The 25,978-nt window shown below is 47.9% G+C and overlaps 11 protein-coding genes across 11 annotated transcripts; 7 read left to right on the top strand and 4 right to left on the bottom strand.

Moving 5' to 3' along the window:
* Window positions 1-695: 695 nt before the first annotated feature.
* On the top strand, window positions 696-2,487 carry ATNIH1004_001742 (PAP2 domain protein; the record flags this gene model as incomplete). The annotated part of the gene is made up of 4 exons (XM_033566437.1): window positions 696-738; window positions 811-1,027; window positions 1,109-1,870; window positions 1,932-2,487. 4 exons carry the CDS (start codon window positions 696-698, stop codon window positions 2,485-2,487), a joined length of 1,578 nt encoding a protein of 525 aa, XP_033432194.1.
* Window positions 2,488-3,309: 822 nt separating this feature from the next.
* On the top strand, window positions 3,310-6,504 carry ATNIH1004_001741 (SUMO protease ULP1; the record flags this gene model as incomplete). Its single annotated transcript, XM_033566436.1, has 1 exon — window positions 3,310-6,504. The coding sequence occupies one exon, from the start codon at window positions 3,310-3,312 to the stop codon at window positions 6,502-6,504; it is 3,195 nt and encodes a 1,064-aa protein (XP_033432193.1).
* A 686-nt stretch (window positions 6,505-7,190) lies between these two features.
* On the bottom strand, window positions 7,191-8,255 carry ATNIH1004_001740 (glycoside hydrolase family 16 protein; the record flags this gene model as incomplete). Its single annotated transcript, XM_033566435.1, has 1 exon — window positions 7,191-8,255. One exon carries the CDS (start codon window positions 8,253-8,255, stop codon window positions 7,191-7,193), a length of 1,065 nt encoding a protein of 354 aa, XP_033432192.1.
* A 911-nt stretch (window positions 8,256-9,166) lies between these two features.
* ATNIH1004_001739 (uncharacterized protein) lies at window positions 9,167-11,208 on the top strand (the record flags this gene model as incomplete). Its single annotated transcript, XM_033566434.1, has 3 exons — window positions 9,167-9,516; window positions 9,575-10,386; window positions 10,445-11,208. The coding sequence occupies 3 exons, from the start codon at window positions 9,167-9,169 to the stop codon at window positions 11,206-11,208; spliced, it is 1,926 nt and encodes a 641-aa protein (XP_033432191.1).
* Window positions 11,209-14,507: 3,299 nt separating this feature from the next.
* ATNIH1004_001738 (uncharacterized protein) lies at window positions 14,508-14,948 on the top strand (the record flags this gene model as incomplete). Its single annotated transcript, XM_033566433.1, has 2 exons — window positions 14,508-14,619; window positions 14,662-14,948. The coding sequence occupies 2 exons, from the start codon at window positions 14,508-14,510 to the stop codon at window positions 14,946-14,948; spliced, it is 399 nt and encodes a 132-aa protein (XP_033432190.1).
* Window positions 14,949-15,359: 411 nt separating this feature from the next.
* Window positions 15,360-16,695, bottom strand: ATNIH1004_001737 (zinc finger HIT domain-containing protein; the record flags this gene model as incomplete). The annotated part of the gene is made up of 3 exons (XM_033566432.1): window positions 15,360-16,074; window positions 16,132-16,599; window positions 16,649-16,695. 3 exons carry the CDS (start codon window positions 16,693-16,695, stop codon window positions 15,360-15,362), a joined length of 1,230 nt encoding a protein of 409 aa, XP_033432189.1.
* A 434-nt stretch (window positions 16,696-17,129) lies between these two features.
* On the top strand, window positions 17,130-18,038 carry ATNIH1004_001736 (oxidoreductase, short chain dehydrogenase/reductase family; the record flags this gene model as incomplete). The annotated part of the gene is made up of 4 exons (XM_033566431.1): window positions 17,130-17,177; window positions 17,233-17,528; window positions 17,594-17,891; window positions 17,949-18,038. 4 exons carry the CDS (start codon window positions 17,130-17,132, stop codon window positions 18,036-18,038), a joined length of 732 nt encoding a protein of 243 aa, XP_033432188.1.
* Window positions 18,039-18,551: 513 nt separating this feature from the next.
* Window positions 18,552-19,280, top strand: ATNIH1004_001735 (uncharacterized protein; the record flags this gene model as incomplete). Its single annotated transcript, XM_033566430.1, has 3 exons — window positions 18,552-18,774; window positions 18,964-19,102; window positions 19,220-19,280. The coding sequence occupies 3 exons, from the start codon at window positions 18,552-18,554 to the stop codon at window positions 19,278-19,280; spliced, it is 423 nt and encodes a 140-aa protein (XP_033432187.1).
* A 404-nt stretch (window positions 19,281-19,684) lies between these two features.
* Window positions 19,685-21,152, bottom strand: ATNIH1004_001734 (FAD-dependent oxidoreductase; the record flags this gene model as incomplete). The annotated part of the gene is made up of 4 exons (XM_033566429.1): window positions 19,685-19,951; window positions 19,997-20,505; window positions 20,595-20,732; window positions 20,810-21,152. The coding sequence occupies 4 exons, from the start codon at window positions 21,150-21,152 to the stop codon at window positions 19,685-19,687; spliced, it is 1,257 nt and encodes a 418-aa protein (XP_033432186.1).
* Window positions 21,153-22,094: 942 nt separating this feature from the next.
* Window positions 22,095-23,394, bottom strand: ATNIH1004_001733 (uncharacterized protein; the record flags this gene model as incomplete). The annotated part of the gene is made up of 12 exons (XM_033566428.1): window positions 22,095-22,156; window positions 22,208-22,343; window positions 22,389-22,427; window positions 22,475-22,529; window positions 22,576-22,632; window positions 22,686-22,748; window positions 22,801-22,855; window positions 22,901-22,937; window positions 22,992-23,052; window positions 23,103-23,175; window positions 23,224-23,265; window positions 23,313-23,394. 12 exons carry the CDS (start codon window positions 23,392-23,394, stop codon window positions 22,095-22,097), a joined length of 762 nt encoding a protein of 253 aa, XP_033432185.1.
* Window positions 23,395-24,309: 915 nt separating this feature from the next.
* On the top strand, window positions 24,310-25,461 carry ATNIH1004_001732 (putative endo-1,3(4)-beta-glucanase; the record flags this gene model as incomplete). The annotated part of the gene is made up of 1 exon (XM_033566427.1): window positions 24,310-25,461. One exon carries the CDS (start codon window positions 24,310-24,312, stop codon window positions 25,459-25,461), a length of 1,152 nt encoding a protein of 383 aa, XP_033432184.1.
* Between the last annotated feature and the right edge of the window lie 517 nt (window positions 25,462-25,978).

The raw sequence follows: 25,978 nt of genomic DNA, 5'->3' as shown, positions 1-25,978 counted from the left end.
TTTATATTCTACATCGTTAGCTATTGCAAACAAGCAACACACTTTCTCCGTTTGAACAGGAAGGCGCGGAAAATACTAGAATTTCTAGATACAATACGGAGGCAACCAGTATCCATTAGCTAAAGGAATAGATAGCTAGTTGTGGTAGGTAAAACCACCCTGATTCAAAAAAAAAAAAAAAAAAAAGAAAGGATATTCAGATCTATTCTATTCTACTCCGTACAAGTCCCAGTTCAGACGAAACTAAGTTGAGGAAGAGTGTTCTACAATATGGTCCACCCAGGATGTTACTTCAGTAACGAGGTGTTCATACTCTGTAATGCCACTCTGAGGAGCCTTTACTGCAAGGGCCTCACATGAAAGTGTTTAAGTTCAAGCCCTGAGAACACTAAAGCGGTGGGGCAAAAACGCACACAGAAAACACAGAGCAGCTTTGACCGCCAAGGATCAACCGAGAGGATACGGAGAACCGCGGGAAAACTATAGCAAACTAGTCCACATTGATCTTTGTCCCGTTTTCCCCCTAAAGGTTCGTTCGCGGAATCCTTCTGCTCTACCCCCTCTTCTTTCCCTATGATTATCTGGCGACATTGTCGCCAGTGTTGTGTCACTTAAAATCTGACTCGGTCTCTATCTATGGGGTAGGGTACTCTGGAACCAAATCCTCCTTGTGATCGATACGGCCGTCAACAACAATGGTTGACAAGCCTGATGCTGGCCTCCGAAGCCTCAATCATTGTGCGTGGTGTCTCCTAATTGCAGCGTATTTAAGCAATGGAGAATACTGACTTTTTTTTTTTTGGGGTGAAGATCGGAATCAGCTCCCATCATGGCGGTACTGGCCTCGACAGAAACTCCTTCCTCTCGTTCGGTATGAGACACCGTATCTCGCCTGGCTACAGGAGAAGGTGCGGACTCCGGCCTTTGACTCATACTTCGCATTTACGGCCAATTTGGGAACCCACACCTTTTTTATGGTCTTCTTGCCGATTTTGTTCTGGAGTGGATATGACAGATTAGGTCGTGGGTAGGTAATGATGCTCTGACATTGGCAGTGAGCGATAACTTGGAGACACTGGACCCTATCGGCTAACAGGTTTGCCCATAGAATGGTACATTTGTTAGCATCTGGTGTATTCATCAGTGGATTCATCAAAGATTTGCTGTGCCTTCCGCGTCCGCTATCTCCCCCGTTACAGCGCATCACTATGTCCGGTTCCGCTGCCCTAGAATATGGCTTCCCTTCGACGCACTCGACAAATGCTGTTTCTGTCGCCATGTATGCCCTCAACTTACTGAATTCCGCCGACGCAACCCTGAGTCCCCATGTCAATATGATCCTACAATTCATAACGTATCTCTATGTCACCTCTATAGTGCTTGGTCGCTTGTACTGCGGAATGCACGGGTTCTTCGACGTGGTCGTGGGGTCGTTGTTAGGAATCCTTCTTGCCTTCATTCAGTACACGTGCGGCCCGGCTATTGAGGAATACGCGGTTGCAGGGCATGAGAAGGAGGTGGTAGCGGTTGTGTTGATTATTCTGGTCCTTGTTCGCATCCATCCTGAACCTGCAGACGACTGTCCTTGCTTCGATGACAGTGTGGCGTTTGCAGGAGTGTTGTTAGGGGCTCAAGCAGCTTATTGGCACGTTTCGCTAACTAGTAGGAATTTCGCTGCCAATCCTATCCCATATCGTATTGAGTACCTGGGGCTACTCAAGACTGGACTACGCCTAGTGATCGGAGTGCTTTTGCTCTTTGCGTGGAGAGCCAGTATGAAACCTTTCCTTCTGCGGATTCTTCCTCCGGTGTTCCGTGGCTTGGAAAAGCTTGGCCTTTTACTTCCCCGACGGTTCTTTACCAAAGCATCGTATGTGTACCCACATTGCAAGCACTCTGCTCGGCACTTTATTGACGCCATCAACAAACAGTGAGTATACTATAGTCCCTGCACACCTTAAGGATCATGAGGTGCTTCCCAGCTTTTCCGACATTCCTTCGATCCTTACGAACCTCCGTCACCCGAGACGACGGGCAGTATCGGTGGGCCCACAATCCGAAGCCGATGCCTACGAGACATTAGCATATCGCGAGAAACGCAGAAGAGAGAGCTTGTCTAGCGGCAAACGACCAACTCCTGTGTCTGAACTGAGCAACCATAACGGCTCCACTGCGACTGATGGAGAACCCACGCTCTCACGAAAGCAGTCGAAATTGCACGAGTACGAGAACATGATGGGAACGGGCAGCCCACGCATTGCAACTGCAATCGATTCACCCTCCCACGCTCCACCACTGACGGAGCCGTTTCCTGACCTGCAGCCCGAGCCCAACGAAGATGAGGTGTTTTCCCAGATCAAGAGACCGCGCGTGCGTTATGATGTCGAGGTGGTCACGAAATTGGTTGTGTATTCTGGTAGGATATCCTATATCGTCTCTCCCTCGGAATTGCTGCTAATCGCCGCGCAACAGGAATCGCGTGGATAGTCATGGAGTGGGCGCCTCTTCTATTTGAGTGTATAGGGCTTGGGGCCAATTAGCCAGGGTAGTTATGGGGAATATCTTAAGCACCTTTCGATTTCTGGTTCAGCTGGTTGGGCTGTACGAAGTATCATTGTAACATAGTTGACATTCTTGTACATATAGTTTTGAACGCAGGTTTATATGGGAGGTGTATGATAAAGTCAGCACGTGTGATGAAGCTAGTGATATAAATTGGATGAAATGGATTACTCATGTATCTTCAAACTTCCACAATCTGGAGAATATGTGTCTACCTATGTGCTTCTCCTAGACTGCACTCTGATTGTAACTATATGGAGTGGGCTGCCAATCACGCGTGCCTTAGGATATGAACACGTGACTACCCGCAAATGGAAAAGCGTAAAGCTAGATCCGCGGTCTAACCCAATCCAAGCGTCTGGACTTCCTCCTTCCCTTTTACTCACTCAGATCGCGACGAGTGGGAATGCGCACCTGCTCTGGCAGTGCTGGCGCTTCAACTTTTCTGCTAGTGCTCTCCCATGAAGCTTCTATTCACTCTAGCGACTGTTCTTTCCCCCAACAGAACCATAGCAACTACCTATGGACAGTGAAGGTGCGCTCAGTTTTGATTTCATCTTCTCCCCCCTCTTCTTGTTTCTCTTTCTTCTCACCATCCTCTTGCTTCTTATCTGCCTGCTTTCCAACCTCCATTCTCAAAAAGCTCTTTGTGCTCAGCGCTCTTCTCATTTTTCAGCTTTGCTAAGATTTGATTTTTCATCAACAAACAGTTCTAATTTTGGTTCAAATCGAACTACAAAATCCGCAATGTCTGGTGTCTTTTCTACCCAGCAGCAACCCGCGGCGGATGACACCATTATGCAGGACGTGACCATGGTCTCTCCTGACTATTCTCCTATAGAAATGGTTGATTTGCCTTGTGATCCAATGGACATCAGTCCCATTCCTGCTGAAGACAAAGCTCAGAGCAGCTCTCAGTCCATGGGCATTGTCCCCGATTCGAATACCACCTACCCACCTCATCGCCATGTTGGGTTCTCCCACAACCTCCCCGCGTCTTCCTTTTCTGGACTGAATGGGAATGCACGTACGCCTTTCAGCCATCTTACACGCACTCCCTTCATCAGACCCCTTCAACGTTTTTCTCCAAAGTCCCGAACCTACAATCCCATCACTGGTGTCATCCAGCCTCAGATTTCCGTCTCCCTACCTCCCAATGAAAATAGACCATCTGTTCTTAGCAGAAGCGATATCGATTCCATGGATACGGAGGAAAGACTGAAGACTTTGTTCCGAAAATCAATGGTGAACCCATATCTCAGGCCGACTACACGTGATTCGTCGTTCAATAGTCTCCAGACCAACAAATCTTCTTGGATATTTGATGGCAAGCCATCCAGTTTTGAATCGAATACTTCTGTTACAACTACTGAATCGAGTCTGTCTCGCAAGAGATCAGTCGACGAAGTGGCTAACGACCCAAGCCACTCTACTACTCCAGAGGCAGATATTCAGCTTCATACAAAATACCGGCGTGTCAGCCAGGAAGGTTTTCCTGCCTCTGCTTCCTTGGCTCACGATGCATTAAAGAAAGTTTTGAATGAAGAAGCCACTGTCCCTGTTCAAGATGAGCCGTCGTCCCGCATATACCAGCGTACCGTTTCGACCCACCCCGATTCTCCTCGTGACTTCCATGCTCATCTCAATTTTGGTCGCCGAAAACCCTCCGATAGCCGCATGGCCACCCTTGTTGAAATAGCCCGTGGACATCATGCTAGAGATAACGTCCCAAGCCACATCCCAGGCGAGTGGCCGAATCTGTCACCCTCCCCTTATTCCAGACGTTTCACCGACAGAACATTCCTCCCGGTCGAGAATATCAATCTTCCTGGTGGCCAGGCCTTGATGTCCGGCGCCCTTCCCGTTTTCGAAGCATCTGTTGCCCCTACTCCTGCTACATCTGACACGGCTGATAACCCTTGTTTTTCTTCTGACTCGGGAATGACCCAAAGTCAGCAAGTGCAAACCATGGCCATTAACCACAATGGTCAGCTCCAGAATGAGCAAATCTCGAGCATTTTGCATGCCTCCTGGAGGGTCACGTGCCTTGGAACTGGTAAGGTCGTCGGACTTGTTGGGTCGGTGGCCAATCGTGTTCGAGGTGTCATCGTATCTGCTTCCTCGTTTAGGCCTGTGGAACAGGTATTGAATCTTTTTAGACGGCGCCGCCGTCCGTCTCACCATGTTCCCACTACAAGCCGTGAATCTCCAGCTCGTGCAAGTCTTCGCTCTCTTCCTGAAGAGCAACGTCACAGAGTCCGCAGTAATCAGTGGCGCATAGAAAGAGGCCTTGCAACTGCCGGTAACCTCCCATTCCCAGAGCTGTCATTTGACATTCCGCCTTGGATCTCTACTGCCGGCCCGTCTTTGCAGAGAATATCGGATGCTATCTCTGAAAAACGTGACAAGAACCCTAAAAATACCCACAAGTCCAAGCGCAAGTGCAAGGGCAAGCAGGCTAATAATCAGCAAGGGACCATCTCCCAGTCTGTCTCATCTTCGAAAGTCACAAAAGCAAAACGTAGACGTTCTGCTACATCTGGTGTTCAGAATAGGTCATGGGTTCAGCCAATGACCCCGAGTTTAGAACGTCGAATGCTACCCTGCACCCGCGGCAGAAGACTCACTGAAGCTGAACGTGAACGCCACCACCGGGCATGGAGGTACATCATAGAAGGTCCTCAGCAGGAAGCGTCTCCCCCGGCAAATCAAGAGCCTGTTCTGGATGATCACCATGCATCAAATGAACCTGGCGCACCAATTAAGCCTGAATCCCCGGCAGCAAAGAAAAAGCTGAAGGTCCGCTTCGAAGAACCACTTGTTAATGAAACTGAGGATGCGGCACTGACCACGGAAATTGCTCCACACCTTCATCCAACTTCACCAAATGCGGAACAAGTTGCTTCCGAAAAGAAACAGTTCGATGAACAGAAAGAGAACGTACCTCCACTCAGTGAACCAGAAATTGTTCCCAACGTAGAGGATAGCGTCTTCAGCGATGAGTCTGAACCTACTGTCGACCCGTGGCTCCAGTATGCGTTCCCCTTTGGAAGAGCGGTATCTGCCGTGAGTCTATTTTATCCTCACCTGAAACCAATCCCAGAGGGTCGGACAGAGTCCATCTATGCCGCCCAATGGAGACAAATTGAAGAAGAACAAAGGCGCCAGGAAGCTCAGACTCGCTATCGTCCGGAGGGACCCGCTGTACGACCGCTCTCAGATAATTGGGAAAACCGAGTTTCGGAGGCCATGGCTTTGTCAAATAGCCGAAAAGTAGCGACAACATTGTCTGGCGACCCGCTAACCAAGAAAGATCTTGCTACTTGCTACACACCTGCTGCTTGGTTGAATGACGAAGTGATTAACTCGTATCTTGCCTTGATTGTTGACTACTTGCGCCGCACGAACGGAAATGCAGGTCGTCATGATAAACCTCGTTTCCATGCATTCAACTCGTTCTTCTTTTCGAATCTACGCGATAAAGGCTATCAGAGCGTACGTCGGTGGGCATCTCGTGCCAAAATTGGAGGCGAATCTTTACTTGACGTTGATACCGTATTTATTCCGGTCCATAACAGTTCTCATTGGACTCTCATCGTTGTTCAGCCTTCTCAACGCACCATCGAACATTTTGACTCACTTGGGTCGTTATCACTTCGTCATGTGGGGGTTGTCAAAGAATGGCTGAAGTCAGAGCTGGGGCCCCTCTACCAAGAGGAGGAGTGGACAGTACTCCCCTCCAACTCCCCACAACAAGACAACGGGAGCGATTGCGGCGCGTTCTTGTTGTCTACCGCGAAAGCGGTGGCCATAGGGCTCGAGCCGCTATCTTACTGCGCGGCCGATATTGGGTTGCTGCGCAGGAAGATAGTGGCCGAGCTCATGGCCGGGGGGTTGGAAGGGGAGTTCGACCCTGATGATGGCAGTGAGGTGCTGCTATAAGCAGCCTACTGCCTGAGGGGTCGGAGGGGCCCGGCTCTGAGCTTCGATGGTGCATTGAGAAGAGGGGTGAATGGGAGGAGGGGAGAAGATAGGTTTTTTTTTTTTTTTTTTTTTTTTTATTAAAAAAAAAAAAAAAAAAAAACCTATCTTCTTTGCTGTTTGGTTGTTGTTTCCTCCGTTTTGTTGCATTGTTGGAGTTGTGCGCCAAAAAGGGGTACGATTCAATTATTGTACACTGAGTTTGTGATATCAGCGTGGCGTTTTGTTCGAGGTGCCTTTTTTTTTTTTTTCAATTTGATACCCCGTCAGATGAAGCGTTACGCTCCTGACCGCATTGAAAGATTTGGGATGAGGAAGCATTGTGATGGCTACTTCGTGTTTGTATAGGTTTTGTTTTAGCTGGACAGGATCATTGTGCATGTGGATAGTGATGTGATACCTTTCGGACTCAAGTGTTCTCTGGATGGACATGGTACATTTGAAGAGTCAGTCTGCTGGACTACATGTTATGAATATTATGTACATTAGATACTCACTTGCGCTACGGCGCAGTCTCATCAAGTTATGGCCTGCTCAATAGCAACGTCTTGAAGAGCAAAGGATTCACGAGTATTCCTAGTATAGTGTTATAGCCATATAATTATGCTTCTCAATCATCGACTTCAAACAGACTACCAAATGCACATCTAGTGCAGCCTATTCAGCTGACACGATCGACGGCATGCATAATTCTTATTGTGGCTGTCCTTCCCACTTGAAATCCCACTTGAAAGATTATACGCAAGTTCGATCCATTCAATACCCATATACACCACGTCACCGACCCTCATATCGCCTGACCAAGGCCCACCATCACTCCATACATTCAGTGCCACCAAACTTGGCTTATCTGGAACTTTGTACGACTTGCTCGCTTGTAACCCATCGTCCGCGTACCAGTACGTCCGATTCTCGAACCAGTCTAGCCGATGGGTCACCCAGCTTGTCCACGGCACCGACAGATTCCCCACGGTATGCGACTCTGGGATTGTACTATCCGTTGCGGGATCCCAGTTCGGTTGATTTGTGTAACGAACCATATTTGGTGGATCGGAGGTTAAAATCTCGATGTCCGACTCGCAAGTCTCAGATCGGTAGGTGAAGATGCCGGCGCAGGCGCCTCGAGGGACACGCGGGGTGCTATTTTCAGTATTCGCATTTATGGTAGAGTCCTTGGACATGATCCGCAGGCGCACTCGAAGCGAGCAGTGGTAGATATTGTCATGGCTGTTCTCCAGCTCAGCCGTTGAGGCATGTCCCTTCTGTCGAATGGCCTGGAGTACCAAGAAGGTCATAGCTGGATCGTGGGGGTTGCGAGAGAAGAAGACGTTCTCTTCTGAGTTAACTAAGGGGACGGGTGCCTGGTTCGTGCTGCCTCGGGCCCAGGTTTGGACGTGCCAGTCATCGGTGAAGGATGACTCGGAGAAGAGGAGAGTATTGTAACCGAATGGCTCATTTGAATCAGATTCCCACTGTGTCTTGTCCTTGTCCTTGTCGGATTTCAGCGTGGGTATTAGGACCTGGCGGAAGTCCCAGAGTTTGTAGTGTTGGAAGTAGCCTGGTTCTGGGCCAGAGACTTTATAGCAGTCGCAATGCTGGTTGGTCTGTGATTGGGTGCGAGACTTTGAATCATCGCGAATGACAGAAATATTCTGTGGGAATGCACTACCTGTCGAAAGGCTGCCAAGCAAATAGAGGATAGAGAGCTTCATCGTTGTAGTATATCACAAGACAGAATGATCAGACAGAGGGTAGCAACTCGAATTATATAGAGCTGTCGTTCCCCAGGCACCGAATATATTGTACTATGTTCTAGTAACAAGCTATATAGTGACTTACGAAGAGTAGGATGTCAAGGAAGGTACGTCTTCGTGGCTTCCACGGCGTAGTTGAGCGATTCGGGGAGACCAGTTGAGAGCGGCCCACTTTGTATGGGAGATGCGTTCCCCCGGAATGAAGTTTGGATGTACCATCATTTGTACGTACGATAGTGGTCCAGACAAGGTCGGTGAGTCAATAAGAGGACCGATATCTGTAATAGCGTTGTAATCACGTTGTAGTCAAGAAGGACCAATTGGTTGTTCGTTGCCTGATCGTGCTAAGTAGGCTCATAGCTACCTATATCAGAAGTACATATGTTTTGAACAATAAATTAGGTGGCCTGGAGTCAGCAAGGTGGGTAGAGAGTCACGTATATTGTTGGGAATTGTGTTGAGCATCCGCGGATATTTATATCCGATTAAACGAAGTAATCCAATGAAACGTGTAAGGCTTTGATGGTGATCTGGAGTACTCGATTACTCGTTAGCTTTTTGTTTGTGGATGATCGCAATATGGATAATTCCGAATAACTGAAATACCATTACAAACTGTGTGTATCTATGAGCCATGCCGAAATCAAACAAGGCGGCGTTGCCGATATATTTCTGTCACCCAATCAGCACGCAGTGTTTGCCTAAGCACAATGGCGAGATGGCTATCGCGCGTGATTATTGGTAGATAGTGGGTCAGCTGGATTCGATTGTAACTGCCAAGCCTTTTGGGTTGCACTGAAATGGTATTGTAATTAATTGTTTTCGTATCCGTTGTTTCCATACTTCGTATGCCATCAGGTCTGTCTGCAATGGAATATGGGGTATACTTGAAATTTTGGATCGGTGGCATCTGGCTTCTCCCAGATGAAATTCTGAACATCTATCATGGTCCCATTGCGATGATGATTCAGAATGAATCATTTGGCGTTGATAATGGATGGGCATTGGGGCTGCCAGGTGGTCAGGCGCCAAGCCGAGATCCCGTGTCTCCCATGAAAAAGGTGGACAAAGGAGGGGGGGCGACGTTTCCCTTCCATCATCACTCTTCATCCATCAGCAACCGATCCATAACCATCACATCACCATCATCACATCACCATCGTCACATCACCATCATCACATCACAACTATCGTCAAAATGGACATCATTTCTTGCTGAGTCTGCTTGGATGACATCAGGTCTCCTTAATTCTATCTAATAGTCTTCAACCCTCTAGCCATCTTCTTATCCCTATCCCCATTCCTATTCTTAATCGCCACCAATACCTACCTCACGCCATGACAGCCACACTCGAACGCAGTGTTTCTCGGACATCGAGCATGTCTATACCCATTTCGAGTCCTAGACTCTCGCTTATACACGAAACTACTCCCCCCAGTCTTACCGATCCCACCCTATCTCATATTCACGACCGTTTGACCCTACTTGACTCGCGCCTGCTTGAGCTACGATCCACAATCTTGACCAAAGATGGCTATGTCGACCGACGCAATCGTGAGGACGAACATATTCGGCGAGAATTCGAAGCCCATCGCTCTATCTCCAGTCGCATTGACTTGAACGTTGTTGCGTTACGGACGGATGTCGACCAACTGAAATCGGGCATTTTTCAACTCAAGTCGAGCATCGGCCAATTTGGTAATGATACGGTCTTCTTGCGGAGTGATATCGACCATCTCTCGAAGAATATCGAACAGATCCAGTCCGATTTGAAGCAGCTTCAAACGGATGTCTGCGGCAGCAGCGTGGAAATCAGTAAACTTCACGTAACTATTAGCCAGTTGCGGACCGATCTAATTACTCTTCAGCATGAGACTTCCCGGCATTTAAATTCGGTTTTTGACCGTTTTTCTTTGATTGAGTCTCGTATGAAGCATTCAGAACGCGTCCGATTCAATTCACTGGCGCATACAACACATGCCCCGATTACTCCGGTTCCCGTCGTCGAGGTGGATGGTACTTTGCAATGGCCGGAGTATTTTCCTAGGACTGTCTGGCGGTTCTGGTGTTTAAAGAAGCGAAGTCGGAGTGAGTGATGTTCGAGGTGAATTTTCGACCCATTCTAATAAGTTAATCTCTTATCTAGTTGATCGACTGGTGCAACTGGCCGATTTCTACGAGCTTGGAGGATATCAATACTGGGAACGAATGCATCAGGCTGACTCCTCATTTGGAAGTGACAGTGACTCGAGTGACTCGAGTGACTACCCGTCCAATTTGACGCGCGCAGAAGCCGTTCGCTTATATCCAGAAGCTGCCCATCAGGCTCTAGCTGCAACCTTAGGCTTGGTTTACTACAAGATTCGCAATGAAGTCGGAGAGGGTCCGAATGCCCACATACACACCCGTCCTCCCAAGCGCCAACAGGAAGATATGGCCTCGGTAAACTCTGGCTTCAAGCACAAGCCGGTGAAGATGGCCCGCCGCCCCAATGATTTGTCCCCTACCGCTCTCCACAAGTTGATTACGGGGCCTTCACTGGAATCGAAATCCATGGCTTCTGAAGAGTCGGACAAACTTGGGTGGAATGCTCATTCAGAGACCTCTGATGAGGCAATGAGCAAGCTTCGGGGGATTGTATCAGAGGAAGTGGGGGCATTACTTCGCGCCTTAGAACGGGGGCGCATCAAGCTGAAGCCAGGCCGGGCGGACCAGGCGAATATATCGCCTACTGAATCCAAGTCTGGATCTCGCAATGGCAAACTTGGTTTGGATGGTGCCAATGATGAGTACGAGCGCACCCTACCAAATACCGTTACAACGGAGATTGTATCTCTGTCCTCGGGAAAGACCAACAAAATGGAAGATCATGAACTTCCGGATACCGCCTCTGATGCTACTAGTCCGTGATGGCTTGGTAGTAATTGGGTTCGTGCACTATCACTACAGAGGCAATGGCACTACTCCAGCAGTCGCAGTCCATAAGTCCGAAGACATACAAGAGTCTCCAAATGGATGAGAGCTATTGCCCTTGAGCGCACTGCTTTCTTGTCTTCTCCAGGTTGACGTTCAAACATGGACGTCCAACTTTGGCTGAACGTTCAGCTCATGTTGTAACAGGATTTCTGTTCATCATCTACTCACTTAGTAGTGAGCAACTTGTGATATGCCTCATTGGATCGTACAATGGTGATAAATCAGCAGTATTTTTGCATAGTACGGCGTGACTGGATATGTATTACAAGATACCCTTTTGGTTGGATTGATTTGTATATGATTACATGGCATTAGACACCTGGAAGCGTTTGTTTTATTGGGATTTGCATTTTGTTAGCGGGTAATTGAGCAATATTGGCCTGATTACGCAGCCTCGATATACAGTGTTCTTGCGCACCGGAGTCTGTCTTCGATGTATTTTCCACGTATAGGCGATATTTCAACGTCAGCCGATGCCAATATACTATAGGCATGCATGAGATCGTCCTGAGCAAGAATATCCAGAACTGGCTACTCGGTCAGTGTCCCAATGGAGTCTTGAAGTGTCACTGGAATGGACGGCTTCTACGTCTACCGTTGAAAACTCCTCTATCTTAGTCCATGTCCTGATCTTCCCAGATGCAGCTATTTCATTGGAATCGCAGTTGGCCCTGGCATACGCATTACCACATTCATTGTAGGCTCTGCAAAGCATAGTGGGATCAGTGAGTGGAACTTCACTGTTTAAGGTCATTCATTTTCTAGATTCTAGAAGCTGCAGGACCTTGTAAGAGGATGAAGACCCAAGCCCTAGGCAGACAATCAATCTATCCCTTTGGGCTATCAATGTGGGAGTACCAACTGTTAACAACAGTACTCAGTATACGTCAATTCTTCACTGCTATGGAGATATGTATTACAGGATGAATGATCCATGGCCATTCAAACAAAGGAATAAATCCCCCATGGCAAATAAGTTTGCTTTTCCTTCACTAAACAATTCATTTCTCCGGAAGGTTGTCAGACATATTTAAACCTTTGATCCCCTCCTAGTCCAACCCTCCTTCTCTACCTGTTGACGCTCTTACGTACCAAACACTACGTCTACTGCTTGCGACGTTGACTGCTGCCATACTCAATACCTTTTTGACAACGGCGGTGGAAGTCCATCGGCTTCTCTCATGTCACTAATTCCGAGATGACAAGCCAGACCAAGTGCCAATTGGTATTTTGATCAAGTGGGATACGCCAAAACTATGACTGAATTATCTAGGCACTACTATAGCCTATCTCTACTCCTGTCTCAGGCTTGTTTAAATTGACAATATTTTTCTTTCAGTTCCTCCAGCTACAGGATATCGAAGCCGAGGGCAACGGAAGTGTAAACTTGGTTGTATCCCAAAGAAAATTATAATCAGCAAGTCCAAAGATTGTCATCTTGACCGGGAGAGAGAGAATTTGAACGCATTCATACAGCTGACAAACCGCTCAAGACATCGGCCAGAAGAATTCAAAAAGGATGGCCTACATGCCATAGTGAGAATGAAATCCGAGGTACACCGCACACTGACCTCGATGAATTCAAGATGCAAAGCCGGTTTTCATGCAACCACCTACCGTACCGGTGCCAATATTTCAGAGATTTACCTGTCTAATTAGTGACCTTTGTCACTTTTTAATCTAGTGGAGGGTTATTGATACTGCCGTCACAGATGCCTCAAAATATTTGCTCAGCCTCAAAACTTGGAACATTGAGCTGCAGACGGCTTCGCGGACGCATAATAATGATTTCGGAACGATGGTCACCTGGAGGGTGTGTTTTCCACGAGATAGATGACGCTGTTTTATGCGCTGCAGTCGGCGCAGCTGCAGCGCTGGGTGGAGAAGGCCTTGGATGGATGGTGCGAGGCGCGCACCGACCTCTAGCGCCGTACTGATTCTGAGACCGTATTAGTCAGGCATGCACTGCAGGATGATCTTAAAATACCGGGAATGGCATAATGAAACATCGTTGACAGAAGACTATTAACAAGCTCGGCTGTGGCACATGTCTTGCGTGTAGGATGGTGTGGAGGACAGTGGGAGTGTAAGTTGTTCCCTTTTCATTATCGAGCCTGTCTAATAGCATTAGGCAGTCCTTTCCCTCTAATAGCGACAGACGTCAAAAAATCCGTCTCTGCAATCGGGTAGACGAAGTTTGCGTGGGCTTTTGATAAATTGACAAACTGAGGGTGTTTACCGCGTAATAATAAGTGTTATATTTGAGTTTTCCGTCGAACATGAGACTGCTGCCCCAAAACCGTCGAACAATATGGAGGAGCTGGTCGGATCTTATACTCACGGCCTTGTATCAAATGGCAACAGTGCGGCTGCTCCAGGCTTTAACAACACCTGCGAGATGATGAGGTGGGGGAGGACCTGCAATACCACTTCCAGGACCGCGAGAATACACTCATGTTAAAACCATGGCAACAACCGGGGCAGCCTGGAAGGGTCCCTTATGGAAGTTCTCCCTTCCTTGGGGATATCCTCAGAAACGCATGTAGGACAGATAAAACGATGATAGTCTATATAACAGGTGGTCAGGTGATTAGATAGTATTGGTCATTTTCCTATTAGGGACACTAAGGTTTAGGATTTAGTCATTTCTAAGCGTCATTGTTTATCTCGCGATATCCCACCTCTGGTGACCTTTGGTCTATGGGCCCTCGTATTTAAGTACAGATATATTCCATGCAGTAAGATCAAGAAGCTGATTATTTTTACATGCACCTATACCCGCTTAGGAATAGTAAAACCAAGAAGTCTGCCGAGAAAAAAAAAAATTGAAAATACTTGCAAGATCTATGAATGTCTCACGAGAACAGCTTCCTAACTTAGCTGGCGTTTGCCTCCCCCTCCCTCTCTCGGTTCCGTATGACCAGTCGCAGTTTGCCAGCCCAGTTTGAGCGTCCTGGGTGTGGGTGTACCTTCTTGTAGGGAAGGGGCTTGCAAGAAATCCAATGCTGTGTATGCATCAACAGCAGTAGGCCAGTGGTCACACCGGAGAGCAGCTGGACGCACTTACCCCAGAAAAACGTCAGGATATCGGTCATACCAGAAGTATTTTGGAGACGGAGCTCGGCAATCAACGGTTTAGAGACGCCAGATGCTTAGCGTGCCAGACGGAAGGGACTGAGTGCTTGGTACACTCCAAAGTGGCGCCCTCCAGATAAGTCATCCGGGCTCTGCTTATGCCCGTTGTCGGTTCGTTGCCCGCGCTGGTGGATGTAGTCTGTCAACCCGGAAAAAGACACTGCCTGAACCCTCGCCTCGGTTCATCTCTGTTGGGCGGCTTTTACCAAAGTATGGTCCTCCACCAGGTGCTGACAGTACTGGTAGCTATAGGTTTATTGGGTTTGGGTCAAGACCTGGATGTTGGTTGCTCTTCGCGGGCAGGCTTCAACTGGGTATCTAATTTAAATGGAATTTCTGTAGCCGCACAGTTTCTGCCACATGGCATAACGCTGCCAGATCTCGAGGCGTCCCCAGAACTTCCCAGCGATCAACCTGCCTCTACAGCCAACGGCCCAGCAACAGCTATTACGGCTGCTGCCGACAAAAAGATTAAAATTCCTCGACCCGGAACCTACTGGGCTACAATACGTTTGAACTTGCGCGACCTGGGACTGTAGAGAGAGTTTGTTTCAGTGGTTAATGATGAAGGATTCGTCACATTTTGACGTCCAATGTGTGCAAAGAAATGACTATCGCGCTTCTTCTCGTTGCCGCTTAGTTGAGATTTACAGCCAAAAGGACCCAACGACGTGGTGAACCGAGAGCCTACGCACTCTCAGCCCGGCCCCTGTTGACTTCTGCGGTAACATCTATCGTCTAGCAGTTCAACCGACCCAGGGTGCAGTTCTAGACACCAGTTGGGAATGGGTTAACTTGGTCTTCCACAAGTCTGACGCTACGTAGGAGCTATCAAAAACTATAAAAGTCAATATTCTGCGCACTTTATATTCTCATTAATATGTAAGATTGAATAAATAGTACAGCAGTACCCTGAGCACAGCTCGATTGGTAGCCAAACATGCCCTTATCTATATTTCCAATGCAGCTGCCGGTACGGACTCAAACAGGTCCTTTTTCAACACTTCTAGGACCTTCTTCTCATCGATATTTGTAAGATCCTTTGAACCAGGTAGCAGCTGGGTATCACTTTCCACGGCTATTTCACCCAGCTCGGGCTCTGGATTTGGATGTGCACGGACATATTCCTCCTCCAACAGGAATTTAGATTCTTCCCGTTTGGAGAGTACTTCATCAGGAGACTCATGAAGCACGTAAATAGTAGGAAACTCCAAGACAGTGTGGCCTCGAAGAGCGGTGGTGAAATTCATCCTCGGTGGTAGAGGGATCAGTACGGTTTGTTTCGTAGCGGTCCGCGGACGGTGAAGATAGAAAAAGAAATTGCGATGGGCGGTGACCTCTGCCATTTGTGTAGATGATTGTTCGTCCGTTGGAGTGTCCTCTGGTTGTGCCTCACCATCAATAACTGGCGTGGCTGCTTGAGGGAAAGTCACAGCGTCCGATGAAAGAAGGGTATCGCGAGATTCGGACCCAGGTCTCTGGTCCTTTTCTGCACCCTGGTCTGAGGTCTGCTCCTCCTCCTTTTTCTTCTTTTCTCTCTCCTGCTTAGGTAGGGGATAGACGCGATCAAATGCATCCGCAATTGTGCTCGATTCCAGGCAATTTCTACTCCTCTTCTGACCATCCGGCATGATCCACTCCGCCATCCAATTCAAGCACTTTAGTCTGCAATGAGCGACTAGTTAGTAACTTTATACCGTGCGGAGCACCAGGAAAACATACTTAGGATGCCATCTCGATCCATTGTTCTTACTCCGACTCATACCCTTTGGCGCTCGAACCACTGTAACGCCTGCATCTTCAGCACCACGCAGAAATCCCGCCTCTCCCTTCACCATCCCCCCATCGTTATTCGGCCTCTTCCTCTTCCGCGCACCGTCATCCTCCTCGTTCACTTCATGCTGCAGCCCCACGGCAGCAAGATCTGCAAACTTATGGCGCTCGGGGTCTATTTGTATGCCTCTGTTCTCTGCTTCTCTCTCCGCGCGCTCCAGCCGTCTCTCGATCCCCGTGATAAAGTTAAAGTCCTGGTCAAAAGCGGACTCAGTGGCTAGTTCGTTGCGACGGAGGTAAGCTGCCGGGTCGCGGACTCCAGAACATTGCGACCACAGCTTGTGACGACGAGAACAAGGCAGGGAACAGGAACGCGTTGAGCAGCGGGGACAGCGATATTTCGGCGTATGGATGTGACTGTTACCTGGTTAGATCTGTAACGGTGGTGGAGGGTAAATGAGCTTACCAGATTGAGCACAGGTCGGAAAGGAGAGGGTCCTCTGAATTGGACATGATCGACCGAAGAATATCCAAATAATTGTATGGGTCAGATGAAGCACAGAGAGAGAAGAGGAAGAAAAGTTGGAGAAAAGTTTGGGTGCTTATCGATAGTGGTTTCTGCCTCAGGCAGCAATAGAAATCATCGCGGACTTGCCTCATGCTACATTCATTCGAATCATTCCTTCAACCTACTCCAATATCTGTTCACCCATGATCGCTTGTAATGGACTGTACCACATACAGCAGGGAAAGCTTCCGTGAACTAGCTCGTTTGGTGCAACCAAACGAGCTCATTTGTAATTACTGATCGTCTCGGCGATTTCTAAGCACCGCTTGCCCAACCCCCACTGTGAATGACGACATGTTCATCGATATAAGCAGCGTTCATCCTCTTGCTTCCCAGTCAAGCTGCATCTTCTGCTCTTATCTGCTGTACATCTACAATTATGTCCACTAAGCCTCTCGCTATCATCGCCGGTGTGGGGCCCGGTACAGTATGTTCCCTTAAGTTCTCCACCCAAAATCCAGCCCAAACTAAACAACAGGCAGGGGGCCTCGATCGCGCGCAAATTCGCCCAAGCATATTCCATCGCGCTGTTGGCTCGTAATCCAGCCAACTTCGAACCTCTTGTAGAGGAGCTCAAATCAAAAGGTGGAGAGGCCGTCGGCATCAGTACTAATCTCTCGGACTCGGCCAGCGTCAAGTCTGCGTTCGACCAGATCTCTCAGAAATATCCAAACTCGCCTCTGGCGGCAGCCGTATTCAATCCCGGTGGTGGCTTTGTCAGGAAGCCATTTCTAGAGCTGACGGAAGAGGAGTTTTTACAAGGATTCGAGAGTCAAGGGTACTCCCACACCACGAGCAAGGTATAAGACTTAAACATAGACACCAACGCTGACATCAATACAGGAAAGGGGCATTCAACTTTGCCCAAAGCTCCCTACCTCTTCTCCTACAAGCCAAGCACCTTCAGCACCCACCCACTTTGGTCTTCACGGGCGCCACAGCCAGCGTCAAGGGATCGGCCAATTTTTCGGCCTTCGCGACGGGCAAGTTCGCTCTACGCGCGCTGGCCCAGTCACTAGCTCGTGAATTCGGGCCAAAAGGCGTACATGTCTCTCACGTCATTGTCGATGGAGTCATTGATATCCCGCGCACGAAGGCGTATAAGTTTGAGCACGAAGATGCGAAACTTGACCCCAACGCTGTAAGTACTCCATTAGAGCCGTGTCTTCAAAGAAAGATACTGAAGCCAATTGGTTAGATCGCGGACTCCTACTGGCATCTGCATACGCAGCCTCGTACCACATTCGGATTCGAGCTGGATCTGCGACCCTATGTGGAGAAATGGTAGCGTGCGGTCGGTGATACGGTGTATAAGGCTATATTCCGGTGAGGGAAATGAGCAGTCAACCTAATCTAACATATTCTATCACATCATATAGCTAGAATAGATGAATGGGAGTTGATATTCTCGCTTGGCCAGACCAGACCCAAAAAGATGGACACCTCCACTATCAGGGATTGCACCGTATCAACATGAGACACGGGATTATTCTACTGTATCGCTATAAATACTACTCGTAGGTCATCATACATCTAAATACATTAATAATCTTGTTTTAATTCTATTAACTGACCCTATCAAACTCAAGCACAATGCACCTCTCCACTCTTCTTCACTCTCCCTCTCGCCTACGCAGCAACAACCTTCGTCCCAGCCAACTGCTTCAACTCCACCTCCTCCCTGAAGAAATACTTCGCCTACTTGTATCCCTAGGGCTCTGACCACAATGGCTCCGCCTGCATGGTTGGCAGTTCCTCAGATCACGAGTACATCTTCGTAGAAGGGGGCACACTAACGCTAATGGCAAAGCCCGTCTCGAACGAACCACCCACCAGTGGCGGACAGGAAATCAACTACTTGTCATGGGCGGTTCATTCCTCCACAACATTCACGATAGAGGAGGGCTCTGGATTCAACATCCAGGCAGAGTTCCAAGCTCCCGTGGACACAGTTACATGGCCGGCGTTTTGGCTGAATGGAGCCGATACCTGGCCGCCAGAGATCGATCTCGCAGAGTGGAAGGGTATAGTATTCTTTTTGAATCTAACCTTTTTCTTCAAAAAAAAAAAAAAAAAAAGAAAAGGTTATTTCTTTCTTGTAGTACTGCCAGAAGCGGTCCAGGGAGTGGAAATATTAGCTTCAACACATTCAATGTGCACACGCGCCCTCCATATCACCTGAAACAACAACACTAACCGCAGCGTCGAACTAGCATCCTCCGAAATCCAATCTATAGACATGGAGTATGACTCCCCGGATAACTTTCACGCCGTGCGCACCGAGATCCGCGACGAGGATGGTTCCAACACCTCAGTCAGTTTCTATCTCTACGATACGGAAGTGACGACACAGTATGGCAGAGGATATGTCAGGAAGCCACTATATTTGTGAATATTGCATATTTCTTCGTTCCTCCTCCCTCCTTTTTTTTCGAAATTGGTTACAAGAACGTCAGCTGACGTATCCAGAATCATCAATTTGCAAATGGAGGGCTCGACTGGCACTCTGGGCCCATCGACAGGTTGGTAACAATATTTCTCTGTTTGTTTATGTTGTAGCCCTAGCTAACGGAGGGAGATACGTACTATCGGATTCGGAACCTGTTGTTTGAGCAGGCTTGTATGTTTGGAGTATATTTACTCCATCCTTGAAAATTCTGTGGTCAGATGTAGAGGACAGGTTGGGACACGTGGCAGGTCCAGTGAACATGGTACAAAGAAGATACCTGGTAATGTGAAGTTGAAGACGTTCATATCTCTGATTCAAGATGTGTTTACTGCTTTAAAGGTTGTATGACAGGGGTGAGAAACAGTGTGAGGTTTAGAGTATACCATTCCAATTCGACTAACTTAGAGAAGTTAAAGTTCACTAGAGAGAGAAAAAAAAAAAGACGGAAAAACAAACCCGCCACGATAAAGTATTTTCGTTCCTACTCAAGCCTCGCCGGGCGGAATTGACAAGGGATGGTGAAAGATATTCCTGGGATCGTACTTGGACTTGACCTCACGAAGTCTCGCGAGGTGCTGGCCGTAGTAACTCTCCATCATATCTCGTCCATTAACAGTCTCTTCGATATCGTCGTCGCCGATGTATCCTCCAGCAGTAAGTGGATAAAACAGTTCATATGCTGTAGTCAGCCAAGGTCTGCGCTTCTCACCTTCATCTACCGTGACACCACGATCCCCGCCATATTCACCAGTCTGCAACCAAACAGACATTCCCATCAACCATGGACAACCACGTACCTTGACAGATGTGGTATCCTGTGCGGGCATGCAGGCAGGGTCGAGCCCGAGTAGCTGCACACGGACGCCGGACCTGGGTTGTGTGACAGCCAACGCTGCTAGCTGCTCCAAGAACTTATCATCCATCAACTTGGATATAAATCCTGCCTTGATCTTCATGTACCGCAGATGCTCCTCTCCCTCACGTTTCAGCTCACTATTACTCGCGCACCACGGTGCAGAGGTCTGAGTGAGCCCAATGCCCCAGACGGTGTCAATAAAGTCCATCGGTTTGATCTTCGCCTCGCGACTTTTCGGTACGTTCTTCCGGAGATCATTCCAAATAGACTCTCGTTCGGCTTCAGTGTCGGCGAGAATCACCCCCGCTACCTCTAGGCAACCAAGCCAGATGATGATCATTGGGTTCAGCTTTGTCGAGCCGCTCACACAGGCATTGTGCAGCTGTTTCAGTATCGTTGGGATATCGTCTTTGTCCAGGCTCCATCTAATCAAAAAGGTGCCCACAACCGCTGGTGCGTCGTTAGCATGAAGTGTGACCGAAGTGATCACACCAAAAGAACCAGTTCCCGATCCTCGCAATGCGAAAAAAAAAGGTCACTATTCTGCTTATCATTGACCGTTCGAATTTCCCCATCTGCGGTAACAACTTCCATAGACAGCACTCGATCCACCAGAGTTCCGAATGTGCGAGTGCAGAAACCATACCCTCCGCATTGGATCTGGCCCCCGATACCGACTGTAGGACATGTCACATTGGAAGCATTTTCCGTCCATATTCCCAAGCGTGAGAAGCAATAGACCCAAGAAACGCACCACCGCCAGCTGTGATTTCATTATGTTCAGGATCCGAGTGGATCTTGTTCATATTGATCACATCGATCACCAGGGCACCGTCAACACCCCCGAGGCTGAGCGCTTCAAATGAGTGCCCGCCTCCTCGAATGGCAAGGTGTGGGATGGCATGGGAGTTTGCTATTGCAATTACGGCACTGACCTCAGTAGGGCTAGCTGGCTGTGCAACAGCAAGAGGGCGAGGCTGAGCGAGGGTGTTCCATGTCGCCACCTTAGAACTGTAGTCGACGTCGCCTCGAACAAAGAAGGGTACGCCTGGAACAGCATCCTGAAAAGTTGTCTTGATGACTTCGATGTCGACCATCTTGACGAATCTGGGAAGACTTGAGAGTTCACTGGCAATCTAACTAACTAATCACAAGGTGAGTTCGGGTTGTCCATAATACTACAAGTAGATGAAAGGTATTTATACCTTTCGGTGATCTCCTCGTCTGTGGAGCGTCGGTGCTGAGCGTTATGTATTAGAGCCGAAGCAACCGCTAATGATTTAAGAAATGTTCATACGTTTTCATGCAGACAACTTCCCAAATTTTTGACTGGTCCAGAAGTCTTAGAAATATGATAACCTCTGACGAACTCCCAGCTCAAAAGTTAGAACTAAAGTTAAAGGCACTGGTATTCTAGGGTTGTTCGCCAGCATTTAAGCACAATGGGAGCACCCGTCCTACCCGACATAAAACGGACAGGCATATTGAGGTGGCAACGTCATTTGCATCATCTCATCTCCCCTCCCCTCAATCCCAGAGCAGTATCTATCTTCATACGTAAAGCTTGCCGAATTGTAGGTACTTTTGGGAGTGGTTGCAGATCTATATCGCTTGGTATAATTTTTGCCAAAGCGTGGAAAAACTGCTTATTACTGCCCTTGGCTATCACGTAAAATAGGAACAATCCACATCTCAATTTTTTGAGGGGGCGAGATATGTCCATGTACAGTATATAGAATTTTGTGGATTCCCAATTGCCGTTTCTTAGCAACCCTGGATGGTGTACTGCGTTGTTACTTATGTTATGGGCACTATTGCTATGGATGCAACAATTCTAACGCGTACAAAGAGAACGCGGCTCACATTGACAGAATATTGCCTCAGAAATAAACTTTATGTGGCCTGAGGGGGTTTTGTTTGGCCTGAAGAAATGCGATTACTAAGTAACCACAGCATCGCTTGTACAAAAGGGCTTACAGGTGGTTCGAAGTTAGGTCAGTCGGAACCTGAAAAATACTTATCGTGTTCCAACTACTGACTTAGCACTCTACAGCCCTTTTGGCGGGTACCCTGCCTTTGTCCTTGCGACCATCCCTGGTGGCTAGAGTACTGTTAGCATATGGGAAGCTAATATTTAGATAGAACTACCTACCTCTCTTCTTGGCCGGGCGGGAGGGCTCAGGCTCAAGCTTAGGCTCAAGCTCAGGCTCAGGCTCAGGCTCAGGCTCAGGCTCAGGCTCAGGCTCAGGCTCAGGCTCAGGAGTGCCAGCAGGAGGGGGAGGACCGCGCTATAAGGTTAGCATATACATTACATAGAGTGGACCAATACTAACATTTCTCTTGCGACGACCATATGAGGAAGGGGGCATGATCTACTGCTAGTTAGCATGTGCCAGAAATATGTTAGATTAATACTTACCGGATCACGGTGGAAGCGGTCTCCAAATGCCGCACGAAAGGAAGCATTGGTACGGCTAATATATAAGTATATGCAGAAGCTGTACTAAAGTAATTACTCACGCAATCTGCTCACAGGCATCTGCATACTCATTAATGAGACCATCCAGGGGACCACGTCTGCATAGGCTCAGTATATGCAATGTATAAGATTAATAGTACTTAAAACTAACCCAGGCTCGTGGAGGTACCTGGCCCTTCTCCAGCCTTTCTCCAGAACCCAGCGTTTAAGGGCGCTAGCTTAGGGTTAGCACATGTTATGTATAATTCCATGTTATAATTACTTACTTCTGGCCGGCCACCAGTTCGGCGTCGCTGATATTGGCGGTGTTCGGGTTGGTGGCTGTAGTGTTAGTATATGCTCTGTATAACCTAAACTAATACTAACAGGCTCCAGGGTGAGACTGGCGAAGATGGCGGCGGTACTAGATATAATTAGCAGATACAATGTGGATACAGGACTGAATCTTAATCCATACCGCAATCATGCTGGAGAAGCAACGGCCACACATCTGGTCGCCATTAACAGCAACATCGCAACTGGGCATTAGGTTAGTTATATAATAGGCGTATGCTAGTATGATACATACACCCTTCCGTTGACACCACTGAATCTCTGTCCGGGGTTGGGCGCCTGGCCATTAATTTCGGGGGTGATAGTTCCTGATATGGGGTCAGCATATACTACGCTAATACTCAGGTCCCACTTACCCTGAGGAGGAGTCCAGTTTGTATTAGCATTGGGGATTGGGCCTGTATATGCTCAGTATTAAGAAGTTATATGCTAAGTAGATGCTAACCATAGTGCCATCCCCCGGTAGTGGAAGGGTTGGCGGCCTCTCGGACCTGGGGATTGTCGAAGTCTGCAACAGTGTAAACCATCTTTGGCACGTGCAGAGTAGATGCTAAGATAGAGAAAGACGCTAAAGAAAACACCTGTACTAGTCAACAAACCCAGCACCTAACCCAGAATACGCTGAAACAGCGCAAAACCCCAAAGGAAAGAAGGGATACACTATGCATATATTCACAGTGAACAGGAGGGAAAATGGAGGAGAGGATGATTAAATACAGAAGGGCGTTCTATAGGTATGTTGAGGAGAGACATATATCCTGGGATCTTAACGACCAATCATAATGTTATCATGCAGAATAAATCAAGTGAATCTCTATTGCATCGCTAATTGTGTTACCCAGGTTTACACACTGCAAAGCCAGATAGTATCATTCACTACTTAATTAGGATGTGATTAAAGATTCACTATTTTATCCCTATTAAATCTTAATTTTGTATATGCTAAAAATTTATTTTGGAATGCCAAGTCTTCTATTGATGTGATCTCCGTGTGATCGTGGTCCAAATCCCTATGGAGTAATTATGCTCGGAAAAATCTCATCATGGTCCAGGGCGGTGGCAGAATTGTAGCGTATTTTCCGAACCACGCTGAGCTGGACCGAACAGGGAACCAGAAACTAACTGTATTTAGATGATTGGGAAACGCACAAGTGGTTTCTATGCGTCGTAGGAAATGATGATTTAATACACCACCATTACTGGAATTGATGCTTGCTTGACCTCGATGGTTGCAAGTCCGTAGCAACCACGGGAAACTGATCATTGTGCCTGGTATGTATTTACTGCAATAAATGTACATACAATCCAATGCATGGTTGGTTCTGACTGAAATCGTAATCCCTGCAGCTCCACTACAACATCGCCATTACCAGCGCATCCATTGAATCGTACTTGACCTGAACTGACCTCATCAATTACCCACCTACGGATTTCCATCCAAAATGGTCCTCGACGATTCATCTCCCCAAGCGGAGCAATTTTCATCCACTATAGAAAATCCCGAGTTCCCATTACCCAAGCATCTCCTCCCGCTGCGAGTTCGACCGGAAACAATTGTTCGACCCGACATCGTCACAATGGCCTTCTATCCGGGCTCATACGCCTGGAGACATACTTTACGGAGCAGTATCGTTGTGCGTCTCAACCAGGCGCGGGTTGGTCTGCAACGTCTACCCTCCCAAGAAGAAGCAGACGCGATGATCACACATTGCAGTCGTAAGATATACGTCGACCGCACGGGGGCGCCTCTGGGTGTCATTGGATTTCTCCTATGGGAAATCAGGAAACTCAACAAGTTGGATAAAGCAGATGCGACTCCTAGGAAGGACCATACGACATTTAGCCCGCAGAGGGCCAGGCCGAGTCTGATGCGGCTATTTAGACCGAGTAATATCGGGAGCTTGTTCTTGTGGTCGTTCTCCGGCATGTTTTTTACTTCAATATATGCCTCGACTCAGGAGCAGGTGAATTCCTTAAAGGATCTGAGATTAGCTGCGTACAGAGAAGAATTGGCCAGTCAGGATCAGAATGAATTGCACCGGAGGCAGTTAGAGGCGTTGCGTCAGAGTATGCAGGGGCTTCCTAACTCATCACAGACGAAGACACCGTCTCAAGAGCAGGAGCAGCAAGACCAGCGGTCGGAGGCGGCGTGGTGGGACAAAACGACTCAACAGCGGAGCGGAGCCTCGGAACCTAAGAAGAATCAACACGATTCCTTGTATTCGCAAGGGACACTATCTCAATTGATTGCGGATCAGACACAGGGCCGGAGTTTCTTTGATGATTATGATGATGCCAGCCCCACAGCGCCGGCGTTTAAGGCAGCGGAGCGTGCGCAGCAGAAATACCCTGAAGGAAATTCCTGGGAGCGTATCAGACAGCAGGCTATTTCGGGCTCGTCTCAGCAAGACCAGCGGGATGAGACACAACAGGGACAAGGGGGCTGGAACTCGTGGGGAAGTTCTAGTTTTTCAAGCGGGGGCTATGATAGGCATCAAGAACGGCAGCAGTCTCAGGCGGAGTTTGATCGGCTACTAGAATCTGAGAGGAATATTGGTAGTGACTCCTGGGATACGAAGGGCTGGGAAAAATAGACCAACCCGCATATTTATCCATCATTGAGTTGGTTTGGCATTACGGAGGAATATCTTGTGTGTTAGGCATATCTTCTATCCAAACTTCTCATGTAAATTAGGCATTCATATGAAGCACACTCAGCTGTCAATAAAGGCATTTATTATTTAATTATATGGGCCTGGTCATAGCACGGTATGGCGCCAGGTCTGTATGACTCCCAAGGACTGAGACAACTATCCTTGCCCCCTCGCAGGCACAATTCAAATACGAATGAGGAGCGGTTGGAAGAAAGTAGCAAGTACTGTAACGGGATAGGGTGCAAATCTCTCTTACTATAAGGCAAAGGGTATAAAATCCAAAACATGGGAGTAACATCAGGTAACTATGATCTGAAAACAAAAACCAAAAACAAATTCAACAGCAAAGTTCGTTAGTCGTATCATTCCAAGTTCAATTGACTGCCAATTACCTAAGAGAGAAAGGACAGGGGAAAAATAGAAAATATAAAGAATAACCAAGGACAGATCGCCTACC

Source organism: Aspergillus tanneri (genome assembly GCF_003426965.1).
Source record: "Aspergillus tanneri strain NIH1004 chromosome Unknown AapTan_2_pilon_pilon_pilon, whole genome shotgun sequence".
Taxonomy (NCBI): Eukaryota; Fungi; Ascomycota; class Eurotiomycetes; order Eurotiales; family Aspergillaceae; genus Aspergillus; species Aspergillus tanneri.
Note: the sequence above shows the minus strand (reverse complement) of the source record. Positions and strands in the feature narration are given on the sequence as shown.